The sequence below is a fragment of the Neomonachus schauinslandi genome, chromosome X, assembly GCF_002201575.2.
Source record: "Neomonachus schauinslandi chromosome X, ASM220157v2, whole genome shotgun sequence".
NCBI lineage: Eukaryota > Metazoa > Chordata > Mammalia > Carnivora > Phocidae > Neomonachus > Neomonachus schauinslandi.
The window spans coordinates 40,691,657-40,711,128 of NC_058419.1; the positions used below are offsets into that span (position 1 = coordinate 40,691,657).

General features: G+C 50.8%; 1 protein-coding gene across 1 annotated transcript; it reads right to left on the bottom strand.

Moving 5' to 3' along the window:
* Positions 1-5,951: 5,951 nt before the first annotated feature.
* On the bottom strand, positions 5,952-8,252 carry CLDN2 (claudin 2). The gene has a single exon (XM_021678181.1). It carries the CDS (start codon positions 8,111-8,113, stop codon positions 7,421-7,423), a length of 693 nt encoding a protein of 230 aa, XP_021533856.1. The 5' UTR covers positions 8,114-8,252; the 3' UTR covers positions 5,952-7,420.
* Between the last annotated feature and the right edge of the window lie 11,220 nt (positions 8,253-19,472).

Consider the following 19,472-nt stretch of genomic DNA (forward strand, 5'->3'; position numbering starts at 1 on the left):
GCAGAGGCTTAATTGGCAGGCTCTCGGTTCCCAAAGGGTAATCCCCAGATAGAACATGTTTCAGAGTTCTGTACTACGAAACTCTTTCTGCAGTACGGGGTTAGGTGTGAAGCATGGGGGTATGCTCAGGAAAGCCAGGGGTGAGCTCAGGTGAAGTCAAGCATAATTTCCCCCAAGGAATACCTTGTTCTTGATGACAAGGACATCCCGAACTTACGACTTCTCTTAGGCAGAGAGGAAATTCAGGAACCATACTTCCTGAGTTCAAAGTCAGGGCACACGGCTGTAATAAACTAGGCAGCTGGAAAATACTAACCTAGATCATCTTGGGCAGATTGTAGCTTTAGTCATTAAGGGAGACATACATAGCATTCATTTTCTGCAGAAGGAACGTGTTTTGTTACTTGCCCCCATCCTCAAGTCCAAAGTTCTGATGTGAAACATCAGAAACCCCAACCCCCTTTTAGATGAGATTAGTCCAAATGTTTTGGGTGCCTTCTACTCGCCAAACACATTTCATACATCTGACCGTTGAGTCCTCAGGGGCAGAGGCAGGATGACTTTAGGCAGAGGCTCAAGAAGGTGTTCCCAAAAGGCCCAATTTTCCAGAAGGCTGTGGAAACCTGTAAGGATCGGAATGGTGGAGGTGTGTGGGGAGGGTTTCCCAGGTTGTAGGGAAGAGTATAAGTAAAGTCACTGGACTAGGTGGTGGGGAGGGGTTGTGAATACAGGAACATCCAAGTGCATTTGAGGAATATTGAATTACTTAATTTGAAGCATAAGGAACAGAATGGACCAAGGGTTGGGGAATACCAGCAAGAGGGGGGCTATGCTAAATCTGCTTACCAATGGAGCCCTTCCTTGTAAGCTATGAACTAGAAAAGTGGTTGTTGTATCTCCCCAATTGTCCCCAGAGTTGGGGGCATTAATCAGTTTGAAGTTCCCTTGCACTAAGATTTTCTCTAGAAGCAAGACATGATTGATCATGGTTTTGTTCCACCTCAGATTTTCACAGAGCTTGATGAAGGGCAAAGAGCCATCACCCCTCCTTTCTCCTCCAACTTCTCGAGTCTGCTTTTCCTCTGGCCTCTGTTAATGGAATCTTCAAGGTATCTAGACTTTGGGGAAGAATCTGGAGAAGTTTTGACCTGGGAAAGAATATCCTTTACTGATGTAGATTCAGATCTGTGGTGGGAAATAGACTTTGTCATCTGCCCCCGCTCCCCACAGACACACATTTTGGTGTGACTTTGACACTACCCTTTGGGTCACCAATATGCTTAGACCACAGTTAACCCCCTGTTGAGGACCTACCAGATGCCATGACCACGCTAAGAGGCAGGCATCATTTCCATTTGATGTATGGGGACACTAAAGTATAGAGAACTGAAGTGCCTCTCCCAAGGCCACACATCTAGAGAGTGTGCAGAGGCCAAACCAAACCCAGGTTTGTCTGACTCCAAAGCCCAGGCTCTTTGCCCACGACACCGTACGGCCTGTCTTGAAAACGGTTAGTCTCGTCTTCGTCCTTTTGATAAGAAAAAGCCAAAGCCAGCCCACGCTAATAGGAATTTCCAAGGAAGAAAGTTCCACAATCCCACACAATGTTTAACTGCCCTCATGATCAGGAAATCGTTCACTTATGTAACGAATATCCCTCCAAACAATGTGGAAATTCATTTCCTCTTGACTGGGTTTTTCATGCAGGGCTGTCCCTTGGCAGCTTTCCTGATATCAAAACAGCCATCAAGATCCTATTCTTACACTCCAGGAGGTCTTGGACTTGTTGGCCTCTGCCTGTGAGGGTTCTCACTGGCTCCTTGGTACCGCACCCCCACCCCAGACAGTGCTGAGGTGGGCAAGTTTCTCAGGGAGTGAGAAAGTGACACTTGAGAACATGCTGGTTTATTATTACACACAGAAGAGTAAAATTAACCACATGAGGTTCCTCTGGAATTGCGGAGAAAAAGATGGCACCACCTTGCTCGTCTGCCTTTTTCTTGATTTCTATTTCACCTCCATTGAAGGCTGTTGAATCATTTAGTTGAAGAGTGCATGCGTTACTCAGAGAAGGCCCCTGCTCCCCCAAATTCCAGCGCCCGCTGCCTCTGAATTGATCGTCTATTTTTCCTTAAGCTCACTGGACTCGTCTTCTCATTCGGGCTCTTTTTTAAAAAAAAGAAAGCACTAAACTGAGAAACTAGTGCAAATTCTGACGTCAGTGGCTAATCTATGACTGAATGGGTTTCTCCTGCTAGAAGAATATACGTACTTCCCCCACCCCCATCAAGGCCCTCAGTGCCTTTAAACCAAGGGAGCAGAGTCTTTACAGTATCATCAGATAGCCTTTGTGCGGGATGCTGATGCACCTTCTTGCCTCCCATTGGGTGATTCCAGAAAAAAGCAAACGAAGAGGCTGCTTGTGATTTGGGTGTGACTGGCCTTTCTCCTGAGCAACCCACACGGAACCTTGTCAGATGTCACAGGCTCGGGAAGTGCTGTTGGAGTAAAGGGGCTCCCACTGAAACTCGGGGGTGACTGCCACTCTACTCATGCTCATTGGGCACCTTGATTCACATTGCATTATACGTATCTGTCTGAAAGCCTGTGAGCTTTCTCGGTGTTCCCTCCACAAGGCCATGTTTGCAAAGAGAAAGTTCTTCGAAGCCCTCCTCGGAGGTGACTTGTGAAGTGGCAAGGGTGCCATTCTGGAGGAATGGGACTTCAGGGGTGACAGGAAAGCGGAACCTGACGGGCTGCCCTTGTGGAGTGACCTCCTGCTTTGTTAAGCCCGAAGAAGCCCCTGCCACCTATGTTGTGGAGAAATGAGGCCCAGAGCCTGGAATTGCAGGCAAGAGTGAGCCAGGAGCTCCTGAGCAGCAGTTCTCAGGGAAGTGGTGGCTTGCGGGAGGCAGAGGGATGGTCCCCTTACAGCTTCTGTATCACCGGGCCTGATAACAACCTGTTAATATTTTATCAGTGATCACATCGCACGCAGCACGGAGGAGCCACCACTTAGGGCAAAAGAGAGAGAGAACCTGCTGGAGTTCCTGTTTGAGGTTTTCACTCCCGGGGAGATAACAGGATTTCTCATCAAAGCCAGCAGCCGCTTGGGCAGGGAGAGCAGGCTGGGCAAAGGCCAGGCTTCAGAGCGGGCAGCCACAGACGCAGAAGAGTCTCCTGCCTGTGGAGCCAGGGCTGAGTGGGCGGGAACAGTTGACGCTGCCCAGGCCCCATCTGCCTGCCTTTAGCGCCGTGCCCTTCTCCTTCCCTGCTCCCTTCTCCCACATCTGTGTCTCTCCTCCGGTCGGGGCCAAAAGGCCTCCAGTTCCCGGGATGGGCGCTGCCTCTGCTGCCCCCACCAATGTCCAGAGAGCTGCCCACGAGAAGCAGATGAGGGAGATGAGGCCGAGCCCCAGGGTCGCTCTTGCCCCTGGAGCCACTTAGGAGTCCTGCGAGGCAAACTCAAAGCGCTTCTGGGCGAGCTGTGCCGTGGAACCGTGTTGCCTCCTCAGCGCTGCTGTCCACCCTTTTGCTCCGTTTCCCGTGGTCCTTCAGCTGCAGGAGGCAGTTTCTCGGGCTCATCCTTCCCCCTCCAAAGCTCAAGTGGTGCCAGGCCATCCCTTCATACGGATTGGGGTTTGAGGGGACTTACAAGCCTTTCTGAAGTAGCCCCTGGCACCCCTACCTTCTGGCACTTCCCTCCTCTCTCTCACAGGACACACTTCGGTGTGCACGTCTTATCTGGCCCCGGATCAGCGGTCACCTCCTGCAAGGCACAGACTTTACCTCGCCGTTCGCCCTCGTTGCCCTCGAAGCCTTCCGCACGTCACCTGACACGGAGTGGGGGTGCAGGCGGTGTGGGCCGCCTGGCTGCGGGGCCCGTTGAATGAATGGCTTGTCGGAGCGGCCGGATGAAGGTCTCTCAGGAAGCCGGAGCTCGCCGTTCCCCCACGAAGCCAGTTGCAGCCTCCCCCTGCCCTATTAATGATCACATAGCAGTAGGTCAGTAGGGCCCCCCGGGGGAGAAAACATGAGTCACACCATTACTGGAGGAATGAGGGAGGGCAGAAACGTCTTTCCTTGTACAAGGGTCAGAGCCATCAGTTTGGGGCATAAAAACAAGGGCCTTCACCATCCCCTCGGTTGTGGCTAATCTAAATTACTTTATGATGGAAGGCAATGGCATGAGCTGAAAGCCATTCAACGTGGACTCAGATGCCTAGAGGTTTCGAGGAAATTATTGAGAGCAAGGCTTTCCTTGCTTACCCGGCCAAAAGGAGCAGTTGTTCTTTATCGGCTCGGCCCTGATTTTTCTAGTTAAGGATGAAATTCTAACTCCTCTGTCGAATCTTCCCAGATTACAAGCAAGGAGGACGTCCCAGGGCAGCCTCATCCTAAGCCGAAGGGAAGCTCTGGGCCCTATTTCCCTCGAAGGCCCTTCTATCGCAGCAGCCGCGGGAGTCTGAGGAGCAGAAGGCATCCTTCCACCTTCCCAGGCAGAATCCCAGGCCCACGTTGCTGTTGGGTGGAAGAATTTTCCAAGCTTACAGTCAGACTCTGACACTGTGACTTTCAGGAGGTCTCCATTTTGTCTCCTGTAAAAAGACCTGCTTCTTTTCGGGTATCATTTCAGGTGTTTGGACAATGCGAGGCAGTTGTGGACCCGAAAGCGCTTGGGCCGCCAGGTGGTGGGTCCTCAGAGCCCAGACCAGACGGCTGCCCCCTCAGCACAACACAGCAAAGCACCCGTTTAGCAGCCTCCCCTGCCCCCTCCCCGAGCCGAGCGCTCTGGGGCTCCTGGTGCCGGGCCAGAGACACGACCCCTTGTTCGACTTCCATTCAGAGAGCCCACTCGCTCCAGGGCCTGCGTAAGCTGAATCTTCCGGGGGGGGGGGGGGGGGGGGAAGCTGTTATTGTCAGCGACGCCACAGCTAACATCTTTACGAACTGGGCTTTGTTCATTCCCCCCGGAGGTTCGAACACGGCCAAATCATTGGCCTCCCAAACTCTCACACCTCCCGAGTTTGGGAAATTATTCACGTTTCCCCATCTGCTGCATGGAGATTGTCAGATCGACTTCCCCTTACTTCACAGTGCTGGTTCAGAGAACGAAAGGAATAAACACACAGCCATTTAGTAAATAACTTCGATGAAAGAACTGTGGAGAGGGAGGAGCCCTGGGCGAGATGAAAAGGTAAAGGTTCCCTGGGAAGGTGGAGGGGGTGGTGTCTTGTTTTCGTAACGTCTCCAATAAAGTCTAGAATTTTTTTATCCACCCAATAGGAAGAAGAGCCAGTTTCCATGCTACCCTCCCCTGACCCAGTTCTCTCTCACACCTGCCCTGCCTGGGCCCCCTTTGAATGAATAAAACAGTAACCAAATTACTCAATCAACAAGTGTTTATTGATCACCTACTATGTGCCCAGCACTCTTACAGATAGTCTGGGGAATACAGAGAGGTCTCGGGTATGGCCCCCACCCTCCAAAAGTTTACAATGTACTTGTGAAATCAGATTCGCGCACACAAAAACATAACTATCCATCAAAAATTGTGAATAATAAGCATCAAAGAAGCAATGGTTATACACTGAGGGGTAGAGGAGGGAGGGTAGGAGAGGGACGGAGTGGTCAGAGGAGACTCAGTGTAGGAGGTGGTGCTGAGCAAGTTCTCCAGGCAGCAGGAGGACTCGGCTAAGGCGACAGGGCCTTCCAGCTTGGGAGAAGAGCTTAATCATAAGCAAGAAGGTGGAGAGGCGAGAGGCATGTTAGAGACAACGAGTGAGCCCCTTCTGCTGGTACTGGGGTTTGGGGAGGTGGACTGGAGTTTGTCAGAAGCCGGGCGTGCTTGGGGGGTGCGAGGATGAGGGAAAATGCCTTTGGTCTATCTGTGACTCCCACCCCCACCCCCACCCCGGGGAAATGGAGCATTTCCACACCTTGGAGCTGGAACTGTCTGCCTGGGAGACCTTCTCCACCGTCCCCCCACCCCCCACCCCGCAACTGAACTTCCAGGCAGCGGCTCAGCTGTCGCTCAGATTGGGGCCACAGCTCCTTGGGCATTATTGTTCCATGCCAAAGCCCTCAGATGCCTTCTAGCAACTCTGAGGTGTCTGGCGAAGGATGGCGGGGCACATCTGAAGGGTGACAGGGGGCCCACCGGGGGCTGCTGCCGTCTCTCAGAGGTTCTGTAGTGCTCTGTGGGGAGACCCCGGGGGACTGATTGCAGGCTTCGGGCTGCTTTTCTATTAGGTCTGAAGACCGTCTGGGGAAGCCGTCTCTCTCTGCCCGATAGAAACACCCACTGGAGCCACCTCACATGCCCACCCAGCTTCTTAGAGACCCTAGTTCTTATTCTTTCTCGGGCAACACCAAGGAGTGGTCTCCGCTAAGGAGCCCCAAGGCTCCCATGCAGTCATCCCCCAGCCAAGAGCCATCTCTAGAAAAGCCAGGTTCCCCTCCCTAAGGAAAGCACCTTGTAGGACCAGCAGTCTTGTTTCTTAGCAGGGGGTCAGGTCAGAGGGAGGCAGGGGCTTCAGTGAAAGTTGGGGCTGCAGCTCCTGAGGCAGTTCCTCAGCGGAATCAGCATCCACTGCTGCCTTGAGCTACCCACCCTATCTTCTTTCTTTGTGCTTTCCCCTAGCAGGAGCGGGGGTGGCTAGATCCCCAACCTGCAGTGGGAGGGAATTCCAGGAAATGCCCCGGGCCCGTGAGTCAGGTCTTTTTTTGGTCCTTGGCCGCCTTCCCTCCCTCTCATCCTGCACCCAGTTGTTCTCTGTTCCCTCGGTACCGCAGGGTGGTTTTATTTCAGTCCACGCACAAACCAGTCCGAACACTGTGGAGTCATAACAACAACGGGATGGAGGCTCTGGGCTCCATTACTGGCCGAGCAGTTTCTTTGGAGAGAAGCTTGGGAGGTTGGTGAGAGCCGTGCCCATAACAGCCACCACTCCTCCTTCCCCCCACCCCACCCCAGCAATCAGCTAAGAGCCAGCGTGAGCCAGAGGGAGGGTCTTTGATCACAGAGAGGGTTAGTCAGTGGGAGGTAATTAATGCGTGGGTTTGGGGACGGACCGCGGGTCAACCAAAAGGCCGAGGGGAGCCTCTGTGGCATGGCCTAGGCTAAGGGGTGGAGTTTGGAGTTAGGGCTGGGGACTCGGGCTGGGGGGAGGTGGCAGGGCCGTGGGCAAGGTGAAGGAAACAGAAAGGTTGGCTCGGCAAGCATCCTGACGATCCAGCCTGCGTGCTGTCACACCCGTTCCGGTTTCGGCCTTCCCTTGATCCAGCGGCCAAAGTCAGTCTATCCTCAGCAGCACCATGTCCCTCACCTGTGGCCCCGGGGGATGGGGGTGCGGGCGCTGTCCACTGGTTTTCACAGACCCAGCCCCCGCCCCCCACCCAGGCTCTGGCCCCTGGTTCTTCACACATACCCTGTCAGGCTGTAGGAGTTAAACTCGCTCTTGACTTTGGGTGGCTGACCAGACCTTGGGGAGCCCCTGGTTGCGAGGGGCTGGGTCTGGTAGGAATCGTAGTAGTTGGAGCGATTTCCCTGGAATGGGCAGGAAAAGCAGAGGATGATTCCAGCCACCAGGGAGAACAGGGAGGAAATAATGCCCAGGTAAAGAGCCTCTCCGATCTCAAATTTCATGCTGTCAGGTACCAGCGGGGAGTAGAAGTCCCGCAGGGTCCCATGAAGATTCCAGGCAACCGGGATGAAGCCCAGGAGGCCTCCGAGGATGAAGAAGACTCCGCCCACCACCGCCAATCTGTCCTTGGCGCGGGAGTCCTGGCAGAAGACTGTGCACCTCAGGCCCACCACAGAGACAATGCAGGCCAGCGAAGAGACCGCACTGGATGTCACCATCATGGCCTGGGCGGCCTGGATGTCGGCAGGCAGGCCTAGGAGTGTGCTGTAGATGTCGCACTGGGTGATGCCCGTGCTGTGTGTAGCGCACTCCATCCAGAGGCCCTTGGAGAAGCCGACCGCCGTCACGATGCTGGTACCGACGTAGGAGCTCGTTCTCCAGCTGGGAAGCAGCATGGCCACCAGGGTGCCCATCAGGCCCAGGAGGCCCAGGATGTAGCCCGCGAGTTGGAGGCCAAGAGAGGCCATGGCAGACCTCTCAGCAGTAGCGTGCTTGGGGCCTGCTCCCTTGCCTTCGGGCTGTGGTTCTTGCTCCTTGGATCCTGGCCTCTAATCCCTCATTTCAGAGTGTCTCCAAGCGGGCCGATTTCTCTCCTCCTTACAAGTGTCTGTGGGTGGCCACAAGCAGGCTCAAGAAGGCATCTGGAAGGCCTAAAAAAAATCCATAAACCAGATTAAATATTGACCAGAAGCTTATGAGAAACCAGAAAATGCTGGATGCCTTTTGACCTTTGTTATCTTTAGAAATAACACATGAGAAAGAAAAAAAAAAAGAACTTTGAAAGCGGAGCCAAAATGTCATCGCCTCCTGCGTAGGCACATGCCTTGGGTTGGGTTGGCAGCCAGACAGCCAGGGGCCGGACGGGTGGCTCCTTTCCGAGAAGGTGGCGGTTGCGGCGGCTGCATTAGCTCCCGGGCAGGCTCTCGGCTGGCACGGTTCTGTCTCCCCAGCCTGATGTTTAATGCATTGCCCAGCAACACTGCCACAGGGCCCCTCAACTGCAGACCGAGGCCAAACTCCAGGAGCCTGGAACAGGAGGAACAGGTCCCAGGGTATAGCTGTGGACTCCGGCTTATTAGAGGCCTCTCAAATCTCCAGGGGCCCAGAGAGCTGGGGTCTGGCCCTTGGGTCATCGTCCCCGCAGGGGCACATCGACACCAGGGCGGGTTGGGATTGGCCAAAAAGACTTCTGTCCACACTCTGAGAGTTCAGGTCCGCCCAGCCCTGCCCAGATTCCCTCCACAGGCCAGCCTAAGGACATTTTCCTGTCTGCTCTCTTCATAGATTCCCCTACCAGCCCTAGCCTCGGAGATAATGTGGAAGGATTTTGGAGCAAAAGTTGTGCCAAGGCCTGGGGGTGGGGGGAGTCCTGAAATTCCCTAGGCTATCTCCCAGCAGATAGCCTAGGATGGACAGAGGAAGGGGAAGCTGTTCTACCGCAGAGGGCTTTGTAAGAAGACGGCGTCTGAGCTGATCCTTGCAAATCTCAGAGCTGTCTAGGATTGTGCGGTGTTCAAGGAGCACCCCCTGCACGCACTTGCCAAGGTTGATCATCTCTTCGATGTGAGTATGCCTCAGAAGTCCATTCTTTTCTCAGTCAACCCTCTGTCCCTGAGCAAATAGGTACCATGACTTAAGTGGACTTAACCCACCCCCATGACTTAGTCTCCAACCCATCCATTGACACTTCCAGATCTGAATTTCCATCATAGACCTTCCTCCTGAGCTTCAAGACTACCCGAGCAATCACCTATTTAAAATGTCCACCTTGGGGGGGCGCCTGGGTGGCTCAGTCGTTAAGGTCATGATCTCAGGGTCCTGGGATCGAGCCCCGCATCGGGCTCCCTGCTCCGCGGGAAGCCTGCTTCTCCCTCTCCCACTCCCCCTGCTTGTGTTCCCTCTCTTGCTCTCTCTCTCTCTCTGTCAAATAAATAAAATCTTAAAAAAAAAAAAATGTCCACCTTGGGGCGCCTGGGTGGCTCAGTCGGTTAAGCATCCAACTCTTGGTTTCAGCTCAAGTCATGATCTCAGGGTTGTGAGACCGAGCCCCACGTTGGGCTCTGCACTCAGTGGGAAGTCTGCTTGAGATTCTCTCTCCCTCCGCCCCTCCCCCCCCACTCTTTCTCAAATAAATAAATCTTTAAAAATAAATAAATAAAATGTCCACCGGACATGCCATAGGCACCTCACATTTGACATGTTCAAAAGGGAACTTATCACCTTTCCTATCGCACCCTTCCCCAAACAGTTCTTCCCTGGGTCCTCTGGGATCACCGAACCATACCTCTATCCATCCCACCAGACCAAAATACTGGGAGTGATTCTTGACACCTCTTTCATGCTGGTTCCTCACCTTCCATGGTCAATGTCTCACCAAGTCTACCTCTTGCATGTACCTCAAATCCATGGCACCCTCTCCCCATCCCTACTTCTTCTTGCCCGGGTCAGTGCATCACCACCCTCTCTCCCCCAGACTGTAGCAATGACTTCCTAACTAGTCTTATTTCCAGTCTTGTCTCCTATGATTCGTTCTCCATGTCATTGCCAAGGTGATCTTTCAACCCATTAACCTGATCAAGTGTCTACATAAAACATTCCTGTGGCTCCCCATTGGCTAAAGAATAAAGTCCAAACTTGTCTGTGCTCTATGACCTCTCAAGCTTCATCTCTTGCCATCATCCTCCTCATATTCTTGCTGAGCTAAATTCCTCTCAGTTCCTCAATCATGTCATGTTGTCTTTGGTTCCAAACCTGAGGGCAGGCTGTTCCTTCTGTGCAGGCTGCCTGGCATTCTTCTCTCTCTGTTTATTGCTTTCTCTCCGTTTAGGGTTCAACTCCTATGTCTCTTTCTCTAGCTTGGATCAAGTGCCCCTCCTCCATGTTCTTGCAGCATTTTCTGTGTTTCCTTACCTCCATCATGGTAGTAATAATAACAACAGTAATAATAACAGTAATAGTAACAACAGTAATAGTAATAATAACAACAGTAATAGTAATAATAATAATAATAATAATAGCAACACTTACATAGTGTTTCCGATGTGACCGATGTATAGATTATAAGCCCTCTATACATGTTAACTCCCTTAATCGTCACAACGTTTTGTGGTAGGTGTTAATCATCCCTATGGTATAGATGAGGAAACTGAGCTACAAATAGTAGTTATTGCCCTGCATTGCAAATTCCTTTTTAAACCCTTATTCTCCCCCAACTAGTCTGTGAGCTACATAAGGGCAAGGACTATATCGTATTCATCTCTGGATCGCAAGTGCCTTGCGGAGTATGACACACAGAGCAGGTGTTCAAAAACATCTTCTTGGGGCGCCTGGGTGGGTCAGTCAGTTGAGCATCTGCTTTTGGCTTGGGTCATGATCCCGGGGTCCTGGGATTGAGCCCCGCATCGGGCTCCCTGCTCCTTGCTCAACTGGGAGTCTACTTCTCCCTCTGCCTCTGTGTGCTCGCTTTCTCTCTCTCTCACTCTCTCTCAAATAAATAAATAAATAAATAATCTTTAAAAAATATCTTCTTAATGAGTGAATAAAAGTGGTAAAGAGGTTTGAGGGACTATAAGATGTGGGTGTTCTGAAGGAGCCAATGACACTTCAGTGTAAGGGGCGAGAGCTGCCCACTGTTGGGAAAGAAGGTTGAAAGAGGGAATCAGAGGATGGAGGGAAATGAAGAGAGACAGACAGAGAGAAGAGAGAGAGAAAGGGAGAGAGAGAGCGAGAGAGAGAGAACAAAGACAGAGAGACAGAGAGACAAACACAGAGAAAGAGAGCCAGAGAGAGAAAGAGAGAGCGAAACAGAATTTTGTATTTTCTGTGTATATGCATTTGCTGAATAGCTTGTGTCTTCCAATTCTAAACCACTTGAGGGAGGAAATATATTAAACTTATTAATTATTCAATATTGTAAACCTCAATTACACTTCTGTTGTGCCTCGGCAGCATCAGGTACAGAGTTGCCAGTCAACACTATTTCTCAGTGATAAGCACGACAAGGCCAATGTGGATGCCAAGCAGCGTGGAGCAGGGCCCAATACACATCTGATGGGGGCGGGGGGGAGGAAATCTAGTTCGAATCTCAGCTCTGGAGCTCACCAGCTGTGACGCTGCGCCGGTCCTTTCCATGCGTTGGTTTCCTTACCATGAAGCCGGCACGATTCTACCCTATCCTGGTTGTGACCGTGAACCTCAATGGCACCTTCAGTGCCGCTCGGAAGTCCTGCTTCTCCCTGGCGAGCATCTCCTGGGGACTGTTTCAAACACCACTTTTTTTTTTTTTTTTTTGAGGCCCCTTCCCGACCTCCTCCCTGTGCAGCTACTACCCTATCCTCATCCTTTTCTTACAGTCAAGGTTCCTAAATGAGCTGTTTCGTGTTGGTGTCTCTACTTCTTTCCCATCCCACCCACTGCTCAATCCTCTGCAGTCTGGCTTCTGCCATTAGCCCTTCCCTGAAACTAAGGTTGCCCATGGTTTTCTTGTCCCCGAATCCAATGGTCATATCTCTGTCATCTCACTTTGTCCCTCCATAGAACTGTCTTCTCCCTTGTTTTCTGTGATACTATTCCCGGTTTTCCCTGCCCTCAAAATGATTCTTCTAAGTCTTTTTTTAAAAGATTTTATTTATTTATTTGAGAGAGAGGGAGGGAGAGAGAATGAGAGAACACAAGCAGGGGGAGCAGCAGAGGGAGAGGGAGAAGCAGGCTCCCCGCTGAGCAAGGAGCCTGACGCGGGGCTTGACCCCAGGATCATGACCTGAGCTAAAGGCAGACACTTAACTGAGCCACCCACATGCCCCCTTCTAAGTCTTCTTTGTAAGTTTTTCTTCTTGTGCCCTCTCTATAAATCTGACTATTCCCTGCAGGGTTTCTTCTGGACTTTTTGACTTCTCTTCTCATTCTTCACATTCTCTAAGTGTGGTCTCATCAATCTGTCTCATGAACTCAAGATTTGTATAATCAACTGCATTTGGAATGACCCCATCTGAATGTTTTCATGGCATCTCAACATTTGCAAAGCTGAAATCATCTGCTCTCTTCACTACCTTCAAGCTATTCCTCATCAGTGTTCCTTATCTCACTAGGACCATCCCTCCCAGCAGCTCAAGCCAGGCGGCCTCTCTTCTTCTTGACATGTAATCAATTATAAAGTCCTATCAGATTTACCTTCAAAATATGTTCTGAGTGCATCCACTTCTCTCCATCTCCACTACCTAAACTTCATTTTGAAATTGGAAATTTCATGGGCACCCCAAATTGGTCTCTCTAATTCCACTTCTGCGATCAATTATCCACCCAGTAGCCAACGATCTTTCTAAAATGGAAATCTAATCCTAAGCGCCACCCTTGCCCCCTCGCCATGCTTTAAAAACTTCAGGGCCGGGGCGCCTGGGTGGCTCAGTCGTTAAGTGTCTGCCTTCGGCTCGGGTCATGATCCCAGGGTCCTGGGATCGAGCCCCGCATCGGGCTCCCTGCTCCGCGGGAAGCCTGCTTCTCCCTCTCCCATTCCCCCTGCTTGTGTTCCCTCTCTCGCTGTGTCTCTCTGTCAAACAAATAAATAAAATCTTTAAAAAAAAAAAAAAAAAAAAAAAAAAACTTCAGGGCCTCTTAACTGCTTTCAAGATGAAGTTCAAACTCTCTAGCACAGGAAACCAGGAAGGCTCTCCATTGTCTGGCTCCTGATTTTCTTTTCATCCTCGTTTCCAACCAATAACCTCCAACCTCATGCTTTATGCTGTCTCTCTGTCTCTGTCTCTCTCTCTGTCTCTGTCTCTGTCTCTCTCTCTCTCACACACACACACACACACACACACACACACAATCCAGCCATACCTGAACAGGTGTATTTCTCTGAATTTGCCTTTCTCTCTGTCTCTAAGCCCTTGAGTATGCTATTCTACCATCCAACATTTGCTTGGCTATTTGCTCGTCATCCTTCAGGACTCATCCTCCCCTTGAAACCTTCCTTGGACTCCCTCTTCCAACCCAGGCTGGGTTACATACTTTTCCTTTGTATTTCTGATCTATGCGTGGGTCTCTAGCAAGTGTTGGTGAGCTCCCTTGAGGTTTTTAGGGAGGTGACCCGCTGCCTCCCAGAAAAGCAGCTCCTGCTTCAGCCCTGCTGGGAAGGTGGCAGAAGAGCCCAGCTTGAGTTTCCCATGAGAGTCAACAGTGTCCCCAAGAGGAGAGCCTCTCCCCAGAGTCAGTCCTGACTCAGTAGGCATAAGTAGGAAATGTAGCTTGGGGAAGGTAGAACTTAAAAAATGCCATCACTGAGGCTGGGAGTCTCTAGAATCTGTCTTGGCATGGCTGGGCAGGAGGGAGAACCCATTGTCGGAGCTGATTCAAAGGGGAGAGATGGCCCGAAGGAGGTCAGCTTTCAGCCAGGGTCAGGAAAGCAGGAGTAGACAGAATAGCAGGTGGTTGGATAGTGGGCTGGCTAGATTCTGCTTTCGTTTGTGTGATGAGCAGTAGATGGTTTAGAGAAAGAGCCCTGACCTGAGTGAGAATCAGGACTGACTTCGAGTCTCAGTCCTGCCTGGAACCTGGTGAGGAAGTCCCCTTAACTTGTCCAGGCACTAGTCTGCTCATCTCCAAGCCTTTGAGTCTCAATTAAGGTAATGGGGACAGGAAGCCACGTTGACAAATATAGAAGACTGAACAGCTGTTATTAGAAGCAGGCAACTTTAAAGGAAACTCCTCTTTTTCAGGGATCCTCCTAGAAGTCCAGCCCTGGCTGCTTGGGAGGAACAGAAAACTCTAGGCCTTGACAGCTGAATTTGTCTTCTGGGCATGAGGCCACCACACTCCATGGCCCAAGGGCTGGGCAAGAAGGCTTCATTTAGGATCCTTACCTAATCTTCCTTAGGGGAGGGATTGGAAAGGCAGGAGAGGATTAGGAGGGTCAGGACTGACAGCGGCTCCCGAATTAACCCCTTCTTGCCTGGGTACTCACCCTGCCTTTCCCCAGTTTTGCCCGAAGAGTCTTGTGCCTGGCACCCCTTCTTTGGGGCCTTGTAAGACTGAGCCGGATAAGACAGGTGGGGTTCTCAGGCTCAAGGAAGGGGCTGATGTGGTGTCCTCGGGGGTGATGGAGGCCACCACAGCCCTCTTCTGCCAGTCAGCCTCAATTCTCCATCCCCTGACTTGACAGTCCCCCCATCCCCCGCAGGAATCTGAGACCCTTGCTCTCCTCTCAGCATCTTGTCCCCAGCTGCTGAGGGTTCTAGTAAGTGGCAAAGCCATTCCCCTGAAGCCCTACTTTCTGGAAGGTGTGTCCTCGGAGCAGTTGATGGATCAGCTCAGGGAACTACAACCAGATTGAGGGATTTTCTAATTATTTTAAAAAGAAGTTCATTTTTTTGTCCTGACCATCAAAGGAAAGTGCTCGCACTTTACCATGCTAGAAAACACAGACAGGCCAAATTTAGAGAACGGACATCATCTACAATCTCTCGAGCTATAAAGGCGGTTAATGTTTTGTTTCCAGCTCCATTTTCCGAGAGGACACTTGAAGAGAATAATGCCTCAGTCCAAAGAAGAATTTTCTTTTTGTATTGAGATGTAATTGGCATATAACACTGTATTAATTTCAGGGGTACAACAGAATGATTTAATATATGCCTACATGGTAAAGTGATCCCGACAGTAAGTTTACTTAACATCCCTCGCCACACATAGCTACACATTCTTTTTCTTTTGATGAGAACTTTTAGGATCTACCCTCTCGGCCACCTTCAAACATACAATCCGGCATTGCTAGCTTCAGTCTCCACGCTGTGCCTCATGGCCCCAGGATTTCTTTATCTTCCGGCTGGAAGTTGATACCTTTTGACTCCCTTCACCCATTTCACCCACCCACCACCGACCACCCCCACCTCTGACAACCACCGGTCTGTTCTCTGTATCTAGGAGCTTGGGTTTGGTTTGGTTTGGTTTGGTTTGGTTTCAAATTCCACGCAGAGGCGAGAGCTCACGCAGTATATGGTTTCTCCACCAGACTTATCTCGCTTAGCATAGTGCCCTCAAGGCCCATCCATTTTGTCACAAATGGCAGGATTTCCTTCAAAGGAGGAATTTCTGACAGACTTACAGACCCGTGGAGGAAGGGTTATTTGAGAGGTTGAGGGGGGAGACTACGACTTCATTCAGAAATCCACCTTCTGCTGACCCCCCTGAGGCTTCAGGGCCAAGCAGGCACTGAAGCTGGCTGGCGGACGTCCCCCCCAGTCCGCCTCAGCCCCCTCCAGTTGGGCACGGGAGTAAACTGTCGCTCCTCTCCTCCCATCCTGGTAGCTCAGTCCTTCTGCCCTCAAAAGCTCCATTCAGAAATGATTATCTGATTTGGAGAGTGCTTCCTCTGGCCCTGTAGCTTCAAACACTGGAAACTTTGTGGTGGCCTTGAGGAAACAAATACTAGGAACCCAAGTGCCGCCTGAACTTTCCCTCCCGTGCCCTTCCCTCAGAAACCCAAGATGGCCGAGCCTGGTGACGCCACGGGCCAAACTGATAGCAACTAGGAAACAAGAGCCCACAGGTGAATTTAAGAGGCAGCAAATAAATCAGAATGGAGATACTTACGAGGCGGTTCTCTTGCAGAGCTTTGGAGGAGATGTATGGCCCTGGAGAGGGAGGAAAGGATCCCGAGGGAGGGGAGCAAGGTGCAAGGGGCCCCAGGCTGAGGTGATAAAGGATTTCTAATTGTTAGCCACAGCTTTGCAAAATCCATCTGCAAATCTCAGCCTTGGGTCAGAGACTTATTACAGATCAGAATTAAACCCCTGGAGTCTGTGGAAGATTGAGGTACTTAAAAAAAAGTTTGGTGAGTTTTGTGTTTTTCCTGTCAAAAACTCCAGCTGGGCTTTTGTGTGGTGATCTCTGTGAGCCCAGGAGAGGCCTTGGGGGGAGAGGGGTTTGGCCCAAAGAGGAATTCGGAACATTCCAGCTTTGGGGGGGCGGAGAGGAGGGGGCTCCGTTAGGCCCATTAGGTGTCCCTGGCTATGGGCCTTGAGGCCCAGCAGGAAGTAAGCCTCATAAACACAGCCCTGGTGAGCCAGTGCCCAAGCAGCCCCGCGTTGCAAACAGCCCCGTGGACTCTTTCACCCAGCTCTATTCTCCAGCAAGCTCCCAGCCCTACCCCACCCCTGCGGTTGATTCCCCCAAAGTGCAAAGTCGAACATGCGGCCTCTGGGTTCAGACTCTGGTGGGTTCAAAAGAGCAGTTCCCTACAAGGTGGGACTGAAGCAGCCGTGATTACCATGGGTCTCCCCTTAGTCCCATGCACTGCAGTACTGTACCCCACCCAGGCCATTTAGGGATCTCGAAAGTTCTGTGGAGCGGAGAGCCGTGATTGGGTTGCCTCTCTGACTGGAGCAAGAGAAAGCTTTTTTGTTTGTTTGCTGTTGTTTTTCTGATTAGAAGCATACTAGATGTTACTGCAAAGAACTCAGAAAATAAAATATGAAGAGGAAAATAGAGGTCCTCATAATACCACCGGCGAGGGATATACTGCTAATCATGTTAACATTTTGATGTACTGTAGAAGACATGAATAGAAATATTTTTCCACGATTGACTCGTATTACACCCTATAGTTCCGTAACCTTCTATCATTTCTAAGCAATGCAATGCTATGACATGGCCTGATTTCCATGTCCATCAAACAATGGGTCTTCATCATTCATTAAGGCTGCATTGTCTTCTGTCATATGGAAATATAATTTATTTAACCATTCACTAGTAGGCATTTTTGTTATTTCTGTGTTTTCGCCGTAACCTAACCTCTTTGCGCATGATACGGAATTAGCTTTAAAGGCTAATACAACATATTGCAAAACTAGGGCCGCCATTACCATGCACAGATGAGAAAGTCTAGGCCCGATGAGATGAAATGAATGAATCAGCCAGCGTTGCAAGTTGAGCAGTGATAATTAGACCTGGGTTCTGGGTCCCTAGGCGTCTGGTTCAGTGAATTTTCCAGTACACTACGCTGACTGCCTCCCAAGGATTCCTACGGAAAAATGATAAGGCCAGTGGCCACTGTTCATTGAACACTCGCTGGGTGTCAGCAACTCTGCTGAGGGTTTTCATATACATTGTCTCACTGAGCTACTGCAGAGCAGAGCCAGGTCTGGGCACCAAATCCAGCCACTTCTGGCCCTTGACTCTTACTCATTACTCTGTACTCCATTTTTGAAGTCATATCAAAGCAAACAGTCAAATTTGTTGCCTACTGTGAATTCAGTGAAGCAAACCAGAAATCATCCTCTTTTCCAAGGTGGCCCAGAACTGTATTGCAAAGTGTGACTGGGGTACCACCCCCTGGCCGTGCTCCCTCGCAGGCGCCTCTCCAGGGGGTATCCCTTGGCAGGCTGCAACAAGCTAAAAGGGCAGCCATGCCTGAGCTCAGGCCCGGGGAGTTTGGGGGGCATGAAAGCAAGAAAACTGAAGGGGTGGGAGGGGTGGCAGGCTAATCCTCTAACCAGCTGTGTGACCCGGGGCATGTCTTCACATCTTCTTTCTCCAGACTTCACCTTGCTGACTTCCCACGGCCGGACTAATGAATATGAAAGCATTCTGGCAAGTGCAAAACCTTGGTTGAGTGCAAGACAGAATTTGTAGTAGAGGGGCACCTTATCAGCTCGTAGTGACTCTGTGCAATTGAGGGTAGGCAAAGGCAGAATCTCAGTGGCAGATGCCAGGGCGGATGAGGGCACTGCGTTGGCAGGATGTGGTTAGCAGACTGGCAGTCATTCAAAGACTCGGTTTTAACACCGTGTTTCCTACAGGTCAGCACTGTCAGATCCTGGTGGAATCCTGCCAGAGAATATGACTCCTCAGTGTTGAGTCTGCGAGGCTCCTTAGTCACCAACTAAGACCCCTGCTGAGAGCCAGAGAACCTAGATGAGTGGGGGGATGGAGAGGGGCCTGAAAAAAAGAGCAAAAAATAGCAGTCTGGGCAAAAGCAGCATCTGCTTAAAGAGAAGAATGAGCTGGGACATAATAAAGGGAGGAAAATGAGGGTCTGGGGAGAGATGGGTTAGGAAAGAGAGCAGAAGGAGAGGTAGGAGTCTTTTGAGGAAAAAAATCTCAGAGAGGTCTGTATAAAGCAAGGTCTTGAGGGAGAGGCAGGAGATGGTGCTACAAAGAGATGAGTCTAGAAGGAGAAATAAGAGATTCTAGGGGCAAAAGGGGCAGGGATGAGAAGACAATGGGAGAAGGAGTTAGGACCTCGGGCAGAGAGAGGATTTGAGACATTCCATCCCTATCATTCCACCAAACCAAGATATTCTCCTCAAGGTCACAAATGACACCCCCCCACACCCCATGTCATCAAATGTAATGGGCACCTTTCATTTTTTAAAATTAAAAAAAATTTTTTTAAGATTTTATTTATCTGAGAGAGAGCACACACAAAGGTAGAGGGAGAAACAGACTCCCCACTGAGCAGAGAGCCCGATGCAGACCTCAATCCCAGGACCCCAAGATCATGACCTGAGCTGAAGGCAGACACTTAACTGACTGAGCCACCCAGGCGCCCCTGATGGGCACCTTTCAGTCCCTAACTTCCTTGACCTCTAAGCGTAACTCAATGCCCCGGATCACTTTGCCCTTGCTTCTCTTGACCTCTGTGATACAACTCTCCCCTGATGTTCCTCCTATATCTCTGGCTACTTCTTCATTGACTCCTCCTCCTCTGTTAGATTCCAAGAAAGCCGTGTTCCTCAAGAGCCTGACCTAGTTCTGCCTCCCTTCTCGCTCTACATTCCCACTCTCGGAGGTCCCATTTATCTCTCATGTACTCAGAGCACTCCAAATCACCAT